At 38.7% G+C, this 21,195-nt stretch overlaps 1 protein-coding gene and 1 long non-coding RNA gene across 17 annotated transcripts in view; one reads left to right on the forward strand and one right to left on the reverse strand.

The window, feature by feature from the left end:
* LOC117803352 overlaps positions 1-12,559 on the reverse strand; it is a 78,303-nt gene extending 65,744 nt beyond the window's left edge. The window contains exons 1-3 of one of the 2 annotated variants that reach the window (XR_004627117.1): positions 12,406-12,559; positions 12,164-12,279; positions 9,041-11,142 (exon numbers count right to left, since the gene is read on the reverse strand). This is a non-coding gene — a long non-coding RNA (uncharacterized LOC117803352). Of the gene's footprint in view, positions 1-9,040; positions 11,143-12,163 lie in introns of those variants that run through there. The other variant, XR_004627116.1, reaches the window with a different exon arrangement.
* PICALM (phosphatidylinositol binding clathrin assembly protein) overlaps positions 11,879-21,195 on the forward strand; it is a 99,821-nt gene continuing 90,504 nt past the window's right edge. For all 15 annotated transcript variants that reach the window (XM_019797592.2, XM_019797595.2, XM_019797594.2 and 12 more), the window contains exon 1: positions 11,879-12,097. In XM_019797592.2, the coding sequence (XP_019653151.1) occupies positions 11,968-12,097 (130 nt within the window). In that variant the 5' untranslated portion in view covers positions 11,879-11,967. The remainder of the gene's footprint in view (positions 12,098-21,195) is intronic.

The following is a 21,195-nucleotide window of genomic DNA, read 5'->3' on the forward strand; positions in this document are numbered from 1 at the left end:
GTGGAACTATGAAGTAAAATACCTTAGATCAATTTTTAAGAAATCATAAATAAAACCCACTTTTCTTTCACATCATTAGTTAACCATAAGTCTCAATGAATAGAATAAACTACTCTTCAAGCACTCTGGTTATTTGAAATGTTAAAACAGCGCTGATGTTCCCATAAAGTTTTTGAGAACCATAGGATCTGTGAGGGCAATGTATCACTGTGATTTTACAAAAGTAATTTAACATCCCTGGGGCCAATTTTCCTCGTCTATAAATGAAAGAATTTGATTAGATGTCATCTAAGCAGACTTACCATGCAAAAAAATTTTTTTTTAAGATTTTTTATTTATTTATTTGACAGAGATAAGAGACAGGCAGCAAGAGAGGGAACACAAGCAGGGGGAGTGGGAGAGGGAGAAGCAGGCTCATAGGGGAGGAGCCTGATGTGGGGCTCGATCCCATAACGCCGGGATCACGCCCTGAGCTGAAGGCAGACACTTAACCGCTGTGCCACCCAGGCGCCCCTACCGTGCAAAATTTTTTTAACATGTCCTTATATGCTGTGTGTGAGCCACTAGCAGTTTCTTTCTCCGACTCATGGTAAGAAAAACTGCATATTTAATTGAGTTGTAGAAAAATGTCTTTAACCAAATATGCTTATTCATTAGCATGTAGTATTTATAGTTAAACTCAAGGTGTATCATGTTTTTGAGTAGTACAGAGTCTTCCTTTCTCCTTTGTTCTCTAGAAAGCATAGACTGCCCTCCAGTAAATCAATTTTCTTAATTTGACTTGCTATATTTGACAACATTTTTTGGGTTCACATATTTTTTCTTGTGCCAAGTACTGCATTTTTCATTTCCCACAGAATCAGGACAAACTGTACATCCCCTGCTGTGTCCAGGGCAGATCTGGCTAAATGTCAACTATGTTAATTGGTATAGAGAAAACAGCAGCCCTATTTTTATCTGATTAAAAATCCCCACAAACATTCTTCTCTAAAATAAAGCTATGTCAGTACAAAGTGATTTAATTATAATATAAAGTTTGGCAGACATGTCCCTCCTGCCTTCATTTTACTGTAGCATGCAGAAATGCAACTGTTTCCTGGAATCTTTCAGTATCTAAGATTTTAATCCCACTTTTGGAGGTTTAGAATTTGGTGCTCAGAACTTTCTCTGGACTGCCAATTGGAATAAAATATCTTTGCTTTAAAGTGACATTTTTAAACAAAAGATTTACAGAACACTCTATAGAACCTTATTTAAAGGGTAGTTTGAAATATTTTATTCTACTCTTGAAAAGTCTCCATGTTAACAATTGCCCCAGGATGAGCAGATTATGTAATATAACTGCTTTAGTTAATTGGGGTGTGGGAGGTGTGGGTGTAAAAGAATAAAAGGTAATGAACTTTGATAAATTTATATGAGCAATAACAAGGTACCTGTGAAAACTTAATTTTATCAGAGAGTGACTGTATCTTCAGTGCTCTTTCAAAGTTGTATGCTGCCTCTTTAATGTTGGAATTCCCCAGGATTCTGTCTCACTCCTGGGAGCTTACTCCCAGGTTAATTTCATATACTCCATGATTTGTCAACTACTTATACACCCATATTGTTTGTATCTGTACCTCTACCTTATCAAAAGCTGTATTAATATCCTTTGGTATACTGGGCAGCTCCATATGGGTGTTTCCTGAACACCCCAAAGCAGCATGTCCAGTTTTCTGGTTTCTTGTACCATAGCACCACTCCAATGTACCAACAAGTAGAAAGCTGGGCAAACTGAAAAATCAACTCTTTTTAGATCTGAGAAGTGAGGTCGCAGGGCACATCATTGCTTCCCCCACACACTGGTGAGACAGACAGGTGAACACAGAGAATCACAATTTACAAGGGCAGAACCCACAAGCAGAAACCATCACAGGAACCAGTTCCAGGGTGCGGAAACCTAAACTGTAATTGACAAATTGCTGGAGGCTCAGTGAGGACAAGGCGTGGGGGAGGTTCCCACACTTTTGTTAGTTCTACCTCTGGAAGCTCTACCATGCCATCTTAGTGAATTCCAGAGAAAATTCCCTTGTTGTTTCCAGCAGGAGGAGGGGAAAGGAACAGTTTCAATATATGCCAGAACATTCTGTTCTTCTTAACACGGTCTACCCTCAGGAGAAATCACTTTACCAGAGTCTAATCTGCTGCAATTTTATCAGAGGCTAAACTACCTGGGAGGAAAAAAAAAAAAAAAAAAAAAAGACATCTCCAGCCCCATCTGTCTAACCTGTCCCACCTAAGCAAGAAGGGGGGAAAAAAAACCTGCCCAAAAAACCCCAAAACTAAGGAGCAACCTTAGTTGCTCATTTCCCTGAATGGGAAAAGATATTTGCAAATGATATATCTGATAAGGGATTAAAATCTAATATATAAAGAATTTATACAGCTTAACACGAAAAAAACAAATAATCTGATTAAAAAATGGGCAGAAGACCTGAAAAGACATTTTCCCAAGGAAGACATACATATAAATGGCTAACAGACACATGAAAAGATGCTCAACATCACTAATCATCAGGGAAATGCAAAGCAAAACCACAAGATATCATTTGCTGTGAATGGCTAGTCAGGATGGCTAGTATCAAAAAGACAAGAATAACAAGTGTTAGTAAGGATGTAGGGAAAAGGGAACCCTCATGTGCTGTTGGTGGGAATGTAAACTGGTGTAGCCACCGTGGAAGACAGTATGGAGGTTTTCAATTTTCAAAAAATTAAAAATAGAAATACCACACAGTCCAATAATTTCAATACTGGGTAAAAAATTGATATACTAATTCAAAAAAATTAATATACTAATTCAAAAAGATATATGTACTTCTATGTTTACTGCAGCATCATTTACAATAGCTAAAATATGGAAACAACCAAAGTGTCCATCGACAGATGAATAAAGAAGACACAGTATATATACAAAATAGAATATTAGTCAGCCATAAAAAAGAATAATATCATGCCATTTGTGACGTGGATGGACCTAGAGGGCATTACGCTAAGTGAAATAAGTCAGACAGAGAAAGACAAATACCATATGATTTCACTTATATGTGGAATCTAAAAAACAAATGAACAAACAAAAGAAGAAAGACCCTCTCTAAATACAGAGAACAAACTGGTGGTTGCCAGAGGGGAAGAGTGTGGGGGGATGGGCAAGATGGGTAAAGGGGAATGGGAGGTACAAGATTTCCAGTTACAGAATGTATAAGTCACAGGGATGAAAGGTATAGCATAGGGAATACAGTCAATGGTAATGTAATAGCATGGTATGGTGACAGATGGTAGGATGGTAGCTACACTTGTGTCGAGCACAGCATAAAAATAGAGTTGTGGAAGCACATAGTGCATAGTAACTAATGTAACATTATGTGCAACTACACTTCAATAAAATACAACAACTGAGAAGCACTGGTAAATTTCACAATCCATGGGCACAAGCTCACCCAAAGACAGACTGAAACACAGCACTATTGAAAACCTATTGATCATAAAAATCTGAATTTGTTAAAGTTGCTGATAAGGGGAAGCATTCCTGTAACACAGTCTCAATAATGTCTCAAAAGGGGGTAGTTAGGGAAAGATACTTATTGGATTTGGGAGGGGACTGGTATTAATCATAGGGTGCCTTTATAGTGGATGTTATTAGCTCGGGCAGGGATTTGATAAGAATTTGTAAACTAACTGAATTACTAGAACATGTAAGTCTGCACAGAGTTAAATCAGTTTGTGGTCTTGTAACATGAGTCTAAAGCTAGTGTTAAAACAATAAGAGCTTGAATTGTTTGTGTTGAGTATCAATAGTACAATTGATCCTTTTCGTTTTTGCTTCATTTCTCAGTCCCCCTTCGTTTAGTCATTCTTTATTCTAAACTGGAAGAAAGACCATTGTTTTTCTGGGAACATGATCGGTTCAGGTACGCACTGCTATTCAATAAGTCACAGTTATGTACTGAGTTTTTCATGGTAGTCCTATTAACCTCTATAAGTATCAGGCCTTCTTGTTCTTTTTGTTGGATAATCATTTGTAAATCATCTAGTGTAGCAATGGCTGTGCAGCAGCATTGAAAACTCTAAAGATCATATACCTGGGAACTGCAGTGCAGACAGACACTAAGACAAAAATGATTGGAGTTTGCAAGGCATTTCAAACCTACATTCCTAGATTTTAAAAACTGGACCACGGATATAGAATTGTCCTATCACTATATTGTTACACCTGAAACTAATATAACACTGCATGTTGACTATACTGGGGAAAAAAAGCTGGACATGTGACATAATCTTCCTTATATAATCAAGTTTCCTTTTTCTTTTAATTTGGGTAGGGTTTGTTCAACCTTACCAGGGAATGAAGAATAGTCCTATATCCAGTAATTTTCAAGGATACAGGTCTTGAGAATACTATGTATTTAGTGAATGAAAAAGGTGTCCATCAATAATCTAGGACCTTAATCCAGAATAGGGGGAAGAAAATAGCGAAGAGGATAAATATGAAAAGCCAAGGGAATATGCATATGTAGAAGAACATGGCAATCAGTGGATTCTCGTTCCATGGTGTTGGTGGGAAACAGCCTACTTCATGCAGTCATCAGCTTTTTCCAAAATCTAGGGCTAGCTGTCCATTCTCATGGGACATCTATGTCTAGATATTATCTAGAGTCCTCAACATACCCCTCATGATCTAGCCATATCTCTGAGCTCATCTCCTAATTCTCTTTCTCTTCTTCACTCTTTCTCTGGCTACACTGGCCTTGCTGTTCTGCAAACAAGTTAATCTTATTCCTGCCAGAGAGCCATTGTACTTACTATCCCTTTTCTGTGAAATGATATTCTCCCCAATATTTGCATTGCTGACTCCCACAATCCACTCAAGTCACATGTCACCTCCTTAGGAAAGCTTTCCCTTGTCATCCAATTAAAAGTCCACTGTCATTCTTGATTCTTTACCCTGCTTAAATTTTCTTCATAGCACTCTTCACTCCCTGTATTTGTTTCATATTTATCTGTTTATTATATGCCCTCTTGAATGTATGTACTATGCCAGAAGGCAGAAGACTTTTCTGTTTTGTTCACTGATGTGTTTCAGGACCTAGTACACTATCTGGCACATATAGGTGCTCAATAATTACTTGCTGATCGAATGAATAAATTAAAACCTCACACATACTACGTTTCAGTCATATAAAACTATTTGCAGTCCTGGTGTCTGGGTGGCTCAGTCGGTTAAGTGTCCAGTCCAACTCGATCTCAGCTCAGGTCTTGATCTCAGGGTTGTGAGTTCAAGCCCTGCATTGGGCTCCCTGCTGGGTGTGGAGCCTACTTATCTTTTTTTTTTTGCCTTTTAATAATAATTTTTTATTATGTTATGTTAGTCACCATACACTACATCCTTAGTTTTTGATGTAGTGTTCCATGATTCATTATTTGCATATAACACCCAGTGCTCTATGCAATATGTGCCCTCCTTAATACCCATCACCGGCCTATCCCAATACCCTACCCCCCTCACCTCTGAAGCCCTCAGTTTGTTTCCCAGAGTCCATAGTCTCTCGTGGTTCATTCCCCCTTCTGTTTACCCCCCCTTCATTCTTCCCTTCCTTCTCCTACTGATCTTCCTGCTATTTCTTATGTTCCATAAATGAGTGAAACCATATGATAATTGTCTTTCTGGGTATTTACCTCAAAGATACAGACATAGTGAAGAGAAGGGCCATATGCACCCCAATGTTCATAGCAGCATTGTCCACAATAGCTAAATTGTGGAAGGAGCCAACATTTATTGTGTGTCAAACATTATATTAGTTTTTTATGTACATTATTTTAATCTTGATAAGAAATCTTTAAAATAGGAACTATTATCCCTGTTTTACATATGAGGAAACTGAATAACGCGTCCAGAGTTTTGAACGTGTGTCTAACTCCAAATTCAGTACTTCCCCCATTGCCTCAAATGAATTAGTAAATCTCCTTCATGTTATTGATACATATCAACAAAAACTCAATATCCTAATTTTAACATTAAATCTCTGTTCTTATCTTAGTTCAGTGTTGCATGTTCTAATATGTTTGTACTTGATTCAGCCTCTTTAGATTACAAAGGAGAATGGACCCCAGATATCTTAAGAGCTCAGGTATCATATTTTTTTTTTTTTAAAGATTTTATTTATTTATTTGACAGAGACAGAGACAGCCAGCGAGAGAGGGAACACAAGCAGGGGGAGTGGAAGAGGAAGAAGCAGGCTCATAGCAGAGGAGCCTGATGTGGGGGCTCGATCCCATAACACCAGGATCACGCCCTGAGCCGAAGGCAGACGCTTAACCGCTGTGCCACCCAGGCGCCCCTCAGGTATCATATTTTTATTCTGCTTCATAATTAACGGTTTTTGATGATAATTCAGGTCAAGGTTTGGTTAATCTCCCTTTTTAAGGGAAGGATTGTACTTAAAAACTAATCAACACATAATTTTTCAACAGGTATATAAGGTCCAAATACATTGTAAGTCATATTGAAATTGTAAGATTAATATACCTGAAAGAAAGGAAAATGTGGCAGGAATAAGCTAAAGAAAGTAAGAGAGCATCTTATATGAGAGAACCTGGAGGTCACTCTGATTATTTCCTTTTTCAGCATGTTAGGTGAAGCAGTGGATATTAAAGGCCATATGAAACTTTTATGAAATTTTTAAAAGTACATAAAATAGTATCATGAGAAACTTAAGCACTGAGAGCTCAAACTCTAAAGTCACACAGACCTGAGATGTAATCCTAGTTCCCCCACCTAACAGCTGAGCAAAATTAAGCAAGTTACTTAACTTTTCCTAAGCCTCAATCTCAGAAAAATGAAGAGAAGTGTATTAGGCAAGGTAGCTAATTAATATAAAATACAGCATCATAATTTCAGAGGCATAATTTAATAAAACAAGTAAAATCCAACACAGGTGTTCCTCACCGTGCTTGGAGGATATTTCTGCAAGAATTAATTTGGGGCCCCAGGCTTCTTGCATTTTGTGGTTTTGACCTCCTCTAAATTATTTGAAGTTTTCATTCAGCTGGTAAATATGGAAAGAAAGAGAATATGGAGCATGTGTAGGATGTTCTAGAGGTTTTGTGGGCCAAACCTTAAATGGCTTTCATCATTTCTCGTCACTTTCTCCTGGACAGAAATCAGTCACATGACCCCGACTAATTACAAAAGGAGGCTGTGAAATACAAGGCGTGTGGTGAGGAGTAAAGGAAACAGACTTTGGTGAACACGTAGTTGTCTCTGCCCTTAAGTTCATGAGGTTGTTTTAGGGTTTAATTGAGATAACGCATGTAATGTGCTTAGCACAGGGTATGTCACCAACAAAGTTACACGTTCCTATTATTATCACAAGTATGTATGCTGAGAACCTGAAGAAGGGTCCCACAGTTGGAAGTAGAGTATTTGCTTGGAGGTTCTAGTAAGAGAACTCAGATACATTCAAAGTCCTGCCCTTTTAAAGGTTATGATCTTTAATTCATTTGGCAGCATCAGAAGATATAAACAGAAAGGTGAGGAAGGGGATGCCATGTTCATATCAGCTTAGCTAACAGAATATCAAAATGTTGTAATTTAGATAACCCTAATGTCCAAGAAGAGTGGGAATAGGGTAAACTGGTAGATTCTTAGGCTTTAGGAATGAGCTTAAGTGAAGTAGTAAGGAGTAAAAGTTCTGGTTAATTCTGTCTTCAAATTATTTTTCTCTTTTACTATCTTACTTTTAAGTTTAGACATCCTCAAGATTCTTCAGGTGCATTAAGTTTTCTTCACCCCACTTATTTTCTCCTCTGTTGCCATTTAAAACATTTCAAGCTCTAAGAATAGAGACCATGTTTGTCTCACACATTATTATGTCTTAGCATCTAGCAATACCTAACATAGAGTATTCAGGCAAGAAGAATTTGTTGAATAAACATCATCTGTACTGGTAGTTGTTTCAAGTCTTGCTGAAAGGGTCTAGCTAAAGTAATGGAAAGGCAAGTTTTTATTTTTTATTTTTTTTTTTAAAGATTTATTTATTTATTTGACAGAGATAGAGACAGCCAGTGAGAGAGGGAACACAAGCAGGGGGAGTGGGAGAGGAAGAAGCAGGCTCCCAGCAGAGGAGCTTGACGTGGGGCTCGATCCCGCAACGCCAGGATCACGCCCTGAGCCGAAGGCAGACGCTTAACCGCTGTGCCACCCAGGCGCCCCAGAAAGGCAAGTTTTTAAATCTTGTTTCTGCCACTGTAGTATCTGTGGGATTTTGGGACTTCTAACACTTAACTTTTTTTTTAAACAATAGAGAAAAATTATATAAGCACATAACTCCTAAAACTTGTATTTTTTCCCTTATATTAAATTGTACAATACTTTTTAGAGTTATAGTAGTGAGAATTAAATGAAAAATTTATAAGTGTTCCAAACACATAAAAGGCACTGAAGAATGGTTTCTCCCCCCACCCCCCACCAACCTCTCTACAGCATACTTTGTAATTTGAGAGCCTAGGAAATATCAAGTGCTATTCAAATTGTTCCTTCTGTTTTTGTTTCTATTCATTTGTAATTAAAGCACATAGGCCTTTAGGTTGGTGGTCAAAGTAAAGAGCTTATTAGTTCCCAAAGGACTGATGAGTTCATTGTTATAATAGTATTCAGCACCTAGAACAGTGGGTGTTCGATACATATATTTTTGTGAATGAATTAATAAAATACTTAAATAAGGATGATCCTCCAGATGGATAATTATGGAACGGACATGCTATAAGTGTGAAAAGGTAGGCAGGTTTTATCCAATGAGACGTTTGGAGTAGTGCTGCCAAATGGGTAACTTCAAAGTGTTTTCATTCATCCATTCCATCAACTACCATTCTACTGTGTGTCTACTATGGAGCAGCCACAATATTTTTTTTTTTTTTAAAGATTTTGTTTATTTATTTGACAGAGAGACAGCCAGCGAGAGAAGGAACACAAGCAGGGGGAATGGGAGAGGAAGAAGCAGCCTCCCAGCAGAGCAGGGAGCCCAATGCAGGGCTTGTTCCCAGGACCCTGGGATCACGCCCTGAGCCAAAGGCAGTCGCTTAACGACTGAGCCACCCAGGCGCCCCAGAGCAGCCACAATATTAACAAGAAGATATCTCTGTGCTTCACACTAGCACAATAAAACAATCACAAAAATAATTAGTAGGAGGATGTATATGATACTACATGAGTAACAGAAATAAACCACTGACTACTTATGAGGGTGTGAAACAGCATGGCATACCCAGTAGTGTGACACTGGTGGGAATGCATGTAGAGGCTGGAGAGAGATAAGGCTCAACAAACTATACTCAGGTAGGGGCTAGATCATGAAAGGCTTTATATGGCAAGCTGAGAGTCCTAAATTTTACCCTCTAGAGTATTGATTGGGGTGCTACCGAAGAGTTTTAATGCAAAGAAAAGATAAATACATTTTAGGTTCAGAAAGATCTGGGTTGGAGAGTCGAGGTATGAGAGACAGGGAAATCAGCTAAGAAGTTATTAGAACAGTCTACACGGGGAAGGGATCATAAATCATAAAGGCTAGAACTAAGGCAACAGATGTGGTATTAGAAAGAAAATGGGTTTGACGGATATAACCAGTTTAGGCAAGGTAAGAGAAATGAGAGAGAAGGAGGGCTAAGCATGAGTCACGGTTTTCTGCCTTGGACTTCTGGGCAGGTGGTTAAGGCCATCCCTGGAATAAGGAACAAAGAAGATCCGCATGGATTAGGCATACGGAATGGGCAAGGACAAGAGAAGTCATTTTTGGCTATAGTGAGCTTGAAGCATCTGTGGGACAAGTAAAGATATTTCTTGAACAGACCAAGGAAAGTAGAACACACAGAAAACTTAAGTATATAGGACAGGGCAGGCTGGTCAATAATTCCTGTCCTTAGAATACTTCCCCATCATCTTCTACATTTCTTCACATTTTTCAGTTCACCATTGTACATAAACTTCTATAATCATCACTGATTACTTATTTAGAAACTTATAAAATGATCCTTGAAAAAAGTACAGTGGTAATATTATCCTATAATGTCATTCATAGTAGTGCAAAAAATAGTTTCCTGTTGTGTACTTAGGAAGAACTTCTACATTTTTCCTAAGGTTGAAATATTTAGCTGTTGTCAGCTAAATGCCTTGCTAATGTTGACTTACTTCAGCAGGAGGTTTATTGGTGTAGCCGGTCAGGTCAACTGGTAATTCACTCAGTGGAACCTATAGAAGGGTGGCAAGGATGGCGCACAACCTGTCTTCGAGTATTGGGTAACCATACTGCACTATGGATGGGGGGCAGCAAACTGGGCACCAGACTGCAGATGGACTGCAGATGCACCGAAGGAAATCATTACTGTTTTGTGAAACTTGGGACTGGCTTGACAAAGATAAAGCCTGCTGGTTTAAGACTGTATGTTCTTGGCAAAGCATGGTGCTGCAGAATTTCACCAGCCATAGTGAAAAAAAGGGGGGGAGGCAATGGGAGGAGACCACAAAATCTGTGATATGATACATAAAATGTTAACTATTAGCTTTGCCTCTTCTGAGAGGCACCAGATTGAAGCACGAATTTTGGATTTGGCTGGCAGATGGTGTACACAGACTTTTGGAGTATGTTTGCATTTCATTTGAAAGGAGCAAGATTACGTAGGACTATTACGGTAGTTTAACATTCATAGAGATTTTAAAATTTATCCCTAAACCTGAGTTTAATGTGAGGCTCTATTACATTTTAAAGGCTCTGTTAAAGATATGGATCTCATAGAACAGATTCACAGGTTACAGTAATTCCTCTAAAATGTCTACAGGTCAGTGTCTCCTTTCCCTGAAAATCTGGTTTACCCAAGAGAAAAAAGGCCAAAGGGAAGAAAAACTAAACCCGGCGAGATGGCAGGTAGTGATGTCTCAATTCTTTGAAAGGGACTTCTCCATTTACCAGCCTTCTCACTTCCTTCTATGGTCTGGACCTTTAATCATCTCCGCAATCAGCCTTGTAGGGTCAAGCTAATCTCTGTTGACATCATCCTACTACTTCCCTTTTCGAATTCCAGTGAAGTTATGTGTTTCCTGTCCCGTTTGACACCCTAGGGAAAGGATACAGGCCGGTTAGTATCTAAATTTAGTCCAGCAGTAACGTGTCTGAGTTTTCAGAGGAGAGATAAATAAAAACAGGTGAAATTTTCAAGTCCTTCAAGAAAATGGGGGAAAAAACAAAACAATACCCCAACCCTTCTGGGGTAAGTAAGCAGGGAGAGCTTCAACAACAGTTTCACAGTAGGGAGAGGCCTGCTGGCCAGGCTCAGAAAATGGGCCCACTGAAGGCGTTTTCCTTTTCCTTAAAACCAGGAGGACGGCTTTGGGGGGGAAGGGGGAATCCCTCAACACAATCTTGACTCAGCCACTAAAGTCTGGGGAGCCGGAGCCCTGACAGTCCCTTCCCCACGCCGAGCTGCGAAGGCGGCCGCACCTCCTCTTTGTCAAGCCGTTGGTTTCAACCACAGGCACCAGGACACACTTGGGGTGGGAGAGGAGAAGCGGCCGCCACTCCCTGGCCCGCCCCCGGCGCCCCGGACTCGCCGCCCCTCCCCCGCCCCACCTCCCCTCTGTGACCCCCGCGTTCCGCCTCGGGCGACCTGTTGGCAGGGAGTGTCACGTGACGCGGCGGCCGCGCACTGNCCGCCATTTTCCTGCAGCTGCCTGTCCCTCTTTCCCTGCCCGGCTCCAGCTGACCTGGGAAGGGGTGGGCTGAGCTGAGGCGGGGGCAGGGGAGTTTTTTTTTTTTTTTTTTTTTTTTTTTTTTTTTTTTTTTTTTTTTGGGGGGTGCGGTGGGGGGTGGGGGTCCTCCGGCGCTTGGGGGTCCCAGTCCCCGCCGGCTGCCGAGCGGGAGGAGTGGCGGAGGAGCCGCAGAGATGTCTGGCCAGAGCCTGACGGACCGAATCACTGCCGCCCAGCACAGTGTCACCGGCTCCGCCGTATCCAAGACAGTATGCAAGGCCACGACCCACGAGATCATGGGGCCCAAGAAAAAGCACCTGGACTGTGAGTGAAGCCGACCGCGGCCCCTGTCCCCCCGACCCACGTTCTTCTCCCCTTCTCTTTTCTTACCCCTTCAGCTGCCTCTTCCTTCCCTGAGTCTAGTCTGGCACGGCGGGTCCTGTGCTGCTCCGAGGTGTGTTCTTTTTGCTTCCATCACACCTGCCTTCAAGGCTTCCGTTCCCTGTCTAAAAAATCCCTGATAAGCTACTCCCCCCTCCCCCCGGGTACCTAGGGGACCCTCGCTTTCTTGCCCGGTGCGCCACGAAACCCCATCACACCCGACCAACTTGCCTCTCCACCTAGCTTCTCACCTCCCTGTCGCCTCGGTCTACTGCAGCTTTCCGCTCTTTCATCCCACCCGTCCCGTGCTGCCTGGTCGCCCTCTCCTGAGCGTCTCTCCGCTTGCTCCCGGTCTCACCGCCCCATTGTTTCCCCATTAGCCTTCGGGTTCCGTAAACGCCCTGTTCCGTGGACCTAGATCCCTATTTCTCCGCAGTCCTGAAGGCTGCCTCCCTTGAAGTGATTGCCACTTCCTTTGCTCCACTAGCCTCTTCTGTCTCTTCCTTTCTTGGGTTTCTCTTCCAGCTTTCCTCTCACATTTGGGTTACATTTCTTTGCTTCAGTTAGGTTCCTTCGTCTCATTTTATGTCAGATACATCATAGTCAATATCCGACTCTGATCCCAGATTACTTTCTTTGTGGGAGTGAAAGTAAAGGTATTCCGTTTGGTGTAGGGAACGCTTGGAAGTTAGGATTTTTAATTGCTTTTGGTGGAATCTGATCATTCTATTTTCATGCTTTTTAGATAAGTTGTGACTGTCAGCCCCCCCCCCCGTGTTTCTTTTTCTAATGGGGATCTGGAAAAGGATTGGCTGATAGTGGTATCATTTCCTGGAACTGTTAACCCTGGCCGTTCGAATTTAGAAGGTTGAGTATGAAGTGTAGATTATTGGAATGAAAAATGGATTAATATCAAACCTACAAATAACATACATCTCTTTAAAAATGCTAAAAAGGTGATTGATGATGCTTGAATTTGGACTTCTTTTAATATATGCTGGTTATCTCGGGGGACCACCTTTTCTTATCCGGCATACTTAACTACTCCGTGCACTGACTTACACACAATTACCATAGCTAACTCCTCCCAACTTTTTCCAAACCTGGAAGCCACTTATAATATCCTCATTTTTCTTTCCTTTACCTGGAGGTACAAAGCTCAGTGGATTACACAAGCTTTGACTCAGTGGAGTGACCTAAAACTTTTCAGGAAATAAAACAGGGAAATAGACACAATAATAAGTTCCTTTTTAAAATGGTAGCTGGACACGTTAGCCTGACTGACCTTTACTCTCATGAAAGTTACTTTGCTTTACTGTTTGAAGCAAGAGTGAGCCTGTCCTGAAAGGAAATTCACTGACAGGAGTCCTGTTTTGATTTCTTATTTGGACTTCAGCTGTAAGGTCTGCTCTTAAAAATATATATATACACACACACACACACACACACAATGTGAATTCTTCCAAGATCCTTTGCTCTTGAAGTGCTGTTAGAACAAGTTATTGCTCCAGACAAACCCATTATTCATTGTGACTTGTTCCTTCGCTGTGGAAAAGTTAAAAAAAAGTCATTACTGCTTGGTTCTCCTCTAATGCGCTCGTCATGTGGCTGTTTTTAACTATCCATTCTTGCCTGTTTAGAAAATGCAGAATATATTTAAATGTTGACACTTTTATACCTGGAAAATTCTTTAAAATCAAATGTGAAGCCATACGTGATTTTTTGATTATCTGATATTTGGAGTAGACAGTTTTACTGTTTACTTCCCTTCAAATGACTACTTGGCTTGCTGTAGCCAATTTTATGGTTTGACCTAACACTGTTAATTCTCGTTTTTTTTTTTCTTTTCGTTGATGGGGGTAGGTGAAAAAAACTGCTTGTTACTCTAAGAACTGTTTTCCTCTTTCCTCACTTCAAAATGATAAATTATAACAAAAATATGTATAGTTTTTAAAAGTCTTTATAAAAGTTTTTTGCATTATTTTAAATGTAGCAGTTCTTTTAACACATTGCCAAGGGTAGAAAATTGGCTAGATAGGGTTAGGAGGGTGATGTTTGCTTGTGCTAGCTTTTTTGATTAGTGCTAGCTTTTTTTCTCTTGTAAAAGCAGCTACGGCGGATGCCAACTGGGATTAGATTTGGAGGGTAAACTCACATTTATAGTTCTTCTCCACTTTAGAACTTGAATGTTCCTGGTAATGTGTGATTTTTTTTTTTCTTTAAATCCATATAAGTTGCTACTATTCTAGTTCCTTTCAGTGAGGTTTTAAAATACTTTTTTCCCCTATATTGTTTTAAATGCCCTTGTAACAAGTTTTCAGTAATGACGTAAATTTGTATTAAGTAAAGTCTGGCCAATCAGTGGTTTTTCTAAACACCTTCCTCCCCCACATGCTTTACCATGCTTCCAGAAAATTAAAAAGGCTTTCTTTGAAAGACAGTTCTGTGTCTTGACACCATGAACTTTAGGCTTTAATGTAGAGATAATTTTTTCTCTTTTAGGAATTTTTCTTTCTAGTGAGGTCTTTTAGTTCTGTTGCACCGTTTAATATCTTGAATGACTGTTTCTAGTTAGTTGAACTTAGTGAAAGCAATTTCATTTTTTAAATGTTAGTGTACAGCAAATATGCTTAGGACTTTTTTTTTCCCGTGAACCTTTAGACTGTGGAGGTGGTTTCTGTGTACTTCGCCAAGGTGTTTCCATATTAGGAAGTGATTATTATAATCTACGAATTATGGCTTAATTTATACTATAGTATATACTTGTTTAAGAAAGATCTTTTGCTTTGCTTATAAGTGTCTGTAGATAATAGCGTTAACTTAGGGTCCCTAGTGTGAAGAGTTGTCCAGTTTGAAACATATAAGTAAAAATAAACATGATTTGCATTTAGTTTCAGGCCTCTAATGGTCATAATCAAGGTAGAAGAATAGCAACCCTTAAATTGGAAGGACTTCAATTTGCGAGGCACTTACTAACCATTCTCTAATCTCTTCTCATGGCCATGGGAGAGGCAAGCCATATGCTTAGGAAGTAGTATCTCCATTTAAGAGGATATAGAATGCTTCAAACATCCATAATTATTAAAGTATAAAAACACAATTTTTATTTTTTATATATTTTTTAAGAGGGGTGGGAGGGGCAGAGGGAGAGGAAGAGAGAGAATGTTAAGCTCCACGGCCAGCACAGAGCCCAACACAGGGCTTGATCCTGCCAGTCTGATACCATGACCTGAGCAGAAATCAAGAGTCTGGATGCCTAACTGAGCCACCCAGGTGCCCCAAAACACAATTTTTTTAATGTATAAATTCTTAATTTAAAAAGCATTCTTATCTGACTTCAAAACCTTTCGTCTCATTTTGTTTTTTGTTATGAATACTTAAGTTTCTTTTTTTCTATATTTGTTTCATTTACTGCCCTTGGGCATTTAATTGTAACATGTTACACTGAAATATAGTATTTATGTTAATGGTAATAATGACTTCACTTTTTTATCCGTATTTTTTCCCGCTTAATTTCCAGGGACACTTCATTCCATCCATCGTCTGCCTTAGATCTTGACAACAAGTCAAGATCTTGTTCTTACTAAGCACCCATTATAAGTGTATCTCTGTAGTAGATATAGTGTGGGCTTTGTGTGTTGTGTACTAGATCTATACCCTGCCTAAATTTGTGGAAACATTTTTTTTAAAAGGATTTGTGAATGTATTGAATATGTAGAAGGTGGAATTTGTATTTGCATTAGTGGTTTGTATAACCATTGAAAATGTATGTAAAATATCAAAAAGTACCTGAAATAATTACCTTTTTGATCAAATGTATTTATTTGTGATTTCATTGGGTGCTTAGTTTGCATATTGTTGAGAAGGTATCTGGTAACTGGAATCTGATTTGCAAGAAAAAGCATGTGAGGAAGACTGCCCCAAGGTGTGTCTTGTTTAGAAATAAAGTAACTGAGGCTTTCCAAATGGATCTTGTTTTAAAGAGCCAGTTGTTTTGTGGTTAATGCATGGACTTACTGTTCTTTCTCATAAGAATTAACCATATGATTTATATTTTCCCTTTTCATTATTTAATGTATTCTGTCCCTTACTATTTAGTCTTTTAAATTTCTGAAATACAGAAAATGGTAATGGAGTCAAATATGTCAAATGCCTGAGGTATGTAGTAGAACTACACAAATGTAATTTTTTTCCTCCTTGATATATACAGTTATTGTCTGACTTGTATGTATTTTAAAAGAGAAATTCAGAAGAGAACTTAATATATAACCATTTTGGTAGCTGCCTAATTCGTAATTAGCAAATTCTAAAATACCTTTGAAAAGTACGTAGGCTTCACTAGTGGACTTGCTATTTTTAAAAATACTTAATATTAGACTCTAGGCATCTGTTTTTTTATCCTTATAGCAAGGCTTTTTATGTTTACTGTATATTTTATATTTCTGAATAATTTTTAAAGGTGTTTTCGAATTTAATTCAAAGTGGCAGATGAGGTCACTTCATAAGAAGTGACTAGGCCTTTTTTCCCCTCATTTGATTTGTGAAACACTTGTATGAAATACTTAATTAGATGTTTTAAAAGTACATTAATAGTTAAAAAGTAATCTATTTTAATTAAATACCAGAATTGCATTATTTTATTTTATTATTATTATTTTTTAAGATTTTATTTATTTATGTGACAGCCAGGGAGAGAGGGAACACAGAAGGGGGAGTGGGAGAGGAAGAAGCAGGCTCCCAGCGGAAGAGCCCGATGTGGGACTCGATCCTGGAACACTGGGATCACGCCCTGAGCCGAAGGCAGATGCTTAACGACTGCGCTACCCAGGCGCCCCCAGAATTGCATTATTTTAAACAAAATTGTTTATTTTGACTCTGATTATCATTAAAATATTTGATGTGAAAGTTTACCGTGATGCATAGAAAAGTGCTTCACTTCTATTTCCGAAATGCTTAGTTTCATGATTTCCCCTTTAAAATCAAAGATGTAAGAAAAATAAAGGCTTCTTGGCAAGAGGTTAGAGCCCTACCAAGAAGAAATAGGGTTAGATTTTCAAAGTACATCCTTAGTATTTGCTCTTCCTGTTCTTTTGATGGCTGAAGTGGCATTTCCGTTACTTTGTGTTCTGTCTCAGTGTGTTCCCCGTTAAACTGCTTTATATATTTCTCTAGAGAATTAAATTTTTGGATTTGACCTTTTAGAGTTTTATATTTTTATTGTGTATATGGTTCTTTTAATGGAGAAACATTTCCAGTAGTCAGATTTTACTAATGATATTCCTTTAGATGGGAATTCTGATGAACCTAAACATTTGTGTTAATATGTTCAAAGTTGTAATTTGCCAGGTTATTGGAATACAGTATTAAGGATTTTTCAAGTTATACTAGGATGTAGTGGCAGTACAGCAATGCATGTTCTTCGTATTGATGCATTGGTTGATTTTATATTTATTTAACTAATATTTATTTGTGTTTATTTTGTGCTGGGCACTCATTGTGCTGAACACTTTACATTTATTTATTTATTTATTTGATTTTTTTTTTTTTTTTTTTTTTTTTTTTTTTTTTTTTTTTTTTTTTTAGATTTTATTTATTTATTTGACAGACAGCCAGAGAGAGAGGGAACACAAGCAGGGGAGTGGGAGAGGAGGAAGCAGGCTCCCAGCAAGGAGCCCGATGCGGGGCTGGATCCCAGGACTCTGGGATCACGTCCTGAGCCGAAGGCAGACGCCCAACAACTGAGCCACTCACGCACCCCTAAACACTTTACATTTATTAACTTTATTCCTTTCAACAACTTTGTGAGCAAGGTTTTATTATTATCTCTATTTTACTGTAGAAGAAGCTAAGGCTCTGAGAAGTTCAGTAATTTGCTCAAGGTCAAGAAAGAGGAGAATTGGGATTTGAACCCAGGTAATCAGTCTAGCATCAGGCTTGTGTTTTCATCTCAGAGTGACATTTTACATAATGCTCTTCTGTTCCAGGGAATGAATAAACCATACTCATTTATTCATGGCAGTGGTTCTTAAAGTGTGGTCCTGGCACTTCTGGGAGTTCCCTAAGACCCTTTCAGCTTATTTGTTAGGTCAAAACTATATTCATATACTAAGATATTATTTGCCTTTTTCATCTTTGTTCTTTCATGAGTGTACAGTAGAGTTTTCCAGGGACTATGTGATGTATGATATTGCAACAAGATTAAATGTAGTAGCAGATGTGATAATCTAGCAGTTTTCTATTAAGCCAGATAGTAAAAAGTTTTGCAAAAAGGAAAAACGGTACCACTGTTCTAAATTTTAGTTTTGGAAAGGCTCTGAGACTAGAAAATGTAACCCTAAGGAAGAGTGTATATTAGAGAGGAGAAAAGGATACTCAGAGAGGAAGTAGATTTAAGAGGTCCTTTAAACTCTGAGTAATTTGGTAGGTAACAGTGACCCAGCCTTTGGAGGACTTTGAGCAGAAGATGTGGCATAATCTTTTATGTCACACTGTTAGGTAGATTGGAAGGAAGGTGCAGTGTGACTTGGAAAGGCAATTGCTGGGGGCAAAAAGAGTCTAACAGTAATACCTAATTCTTTCCCTAAAAGGACTTCATAAAGTTCATCATTGATTGGGACTCCTGATCCATTTTTCCTCACTTTTTTACTTTCTAGGCTATTCCTTTTCAGCCAAGCACTTTAGTTACCAGTCGTGCCAAAGTAAGTTCTTGACCCCCAGACTATTCGCAGTTGCACATACCATTCTTTGGACACAAAATAGCTTCTTCTCTGTCAAAACAGATACCTCCCTCCTTTTAAATGTTTTTAAAAACTAACTTGCTTTCCTTAACACTTACAGTTAAAGTAGCCTCTTTTGCTAAAATCATTACTGGATAACGTCCCCTGCTCCTGTCATTCCAACCTTATTATCGCCATTTAAAGTTTATAACTTTGTTAAACACAGTATCATGCTTTTATGTATGTTTTGGGTTCACATGTATTTTCTCTGTAGAATAGGAACTGTACTTTTCTGCACTGTTCTATATCTCTTCTCGAAGTACCTAATCAGTGACCCTGTGGGTGCTCAGTAAATATTGGATGATTGCACATAATCTCCCTTCTCAGCTCAGACTATTCCATGAACAACTTTGGGACATAGTATAGAGATCTATTCCAGTAAACATTCAATAATATTTTTATGGTGATTTTCTTAGTTGCAGTGAATGGTAATTACCTGGTTTCAAAATTAAATGTAATAGTCAATTGGTAGCATTGATAAAAAATGTAAAAAATTGTTATGTGTTTCACGGAACCCAGGAGGCATTAAGAGGGTTAGTTTTGTTGAAGTAGTAGGCGATGTTTTCAAAATATTGTCCCGGGGGGAAAAATGGGGGTTGCAGTTGCTCAGTTTGAAAACTGTATTGAGGCATGTTTTTGAGGATATGTTCTTGAAAGTGGAAATTAATTTTAAGAATTAAACAGGGGACCAGAAATAGATTTGAAATGTTTTTCAGAGTTGTTTCCTCATACAACTCTAGGAGATGGTGATCACATTGTAGTCTATGTGCATTTTACATTCCAGAGTACTAACTGTATGGCAGACTCATTCTAGATGTAAGGAAGGATAAAGTACACAATGTCAAAATGCAAAAGGAAAGAAATGATGGTTTTAGAATGAATCTTTATATTGGGCAAGCGTTGGAGAGGACTAGTGATTGTTGTGATAGTAGGACTACTAAATCTTGGCCATAAGTTGATTCTAGGGGCAAGGGGGGATTGCTGAAAGTTTTCTCTGAACTGAATTCTAGCAGTAATTTCCAAAATGGTGCTGATATTCATAAACTTACTACTTGAAAGCATCAGCGGGGCCCTAATTTTACTCAAGGGACACTTCCAAGTGGTGGTTGAAGCAACTAGCATTGCTTTCCAGATTTCTTCTCTCACTAAAGATTGTAGGCATATAAGTACAAGTGACTTCATATTTACACTTATTGTACATGTTTCTACTGGTTATAGATCTCTTCATGTGACTATAAGCTCTGAACAAGGGTTGTGGTGTGTGTATGTGATGTTAAAAATTTTATGTGTTGTAATAGAGTCAGTTATCTTGTGGATGCTTAAGAAATGCAAATGCACTGTATTTTAAATACATCTAATGTGTGAAAATCTTATTGTAATTCAAGTGTATACCAAAAACTAAGTAGCAGGATGGTATTCACATCATCCATGCAGGGTTGGCAGACCCCCTTTAAGGAAAAGGAAAAAAAGATTATTTATTTATTTATTTATTTATTTATTTATGAGAGCAAGCACACGTAGGCATGCATATGGACGGGGAGAGGAGCAGAAGGGGAGAGAGGAAGAGGGAAAAGAATCTCAGATAGACTCCAGGCATCCCACAACCCTGAGATTATGACCTGAGCCGAAACCAAGAGTCAGACGCCTAACTGAGCCACCCAGTTCCCCAGCAAACCTTTTTGATGTACTTGAAACAGTTTGCAGAAGTTTGACTCATGCAAGATACCAAATAATTTGAAATATTATTTAACTAATCCAAATCTAATGTGAGAAAGGGAGTTATGAGGCAAAGTGATTTTTTTTGCAATTTTTACATTGAGAGGTAATTCACACAACATAAATTCACCATTTTAAAGTATACAATTCAGTGTTTTTTAGTATATTCATGGTGTTGTGTGCAACCGTCACCACTATCTAATTCCAAAACATTTTCCGTTGCCCTCAAAAGATACCAGGTATCTGTTAGCAATCACTTCCATTTTCCCTACCCTCATTCTCTAGCAACCATTAATCTACATTCTGTCTATGGATAATTTTCCTCTTCTGGACATTTCATGTTAATGGAATCATGCATATGTGGCCTTTTAAGTCTGACATCTTACCCTTAGCTTAATGTTTTCAAGGTTTATTTCTGTTGTAGCATATAACAGTACTTCATTTCTTTTTTATAACCTAATAATATTCCCTTGTGTGGATATGCCACATTCTGTTTATCCATTGATCCATTGATGGGCATTTGGGTTGGTTACCTCTTGAAACCCATTA

This window comes from Ailuropoda melanoleuca, chromosome 8, assembly GCF_002007445.2.
Source record: "Ailuropoda melanoleuca isolate Jingjing chromosome 8, ASM200744v2, whole genome shotgun sequence".
NCBI classification, from domain to species: Eukaryota; Metazoa; Chordata; class Mammalia; order Carnivora; family Ursidae; genus Ailuropoda; species Ailuropoda melanoleuca.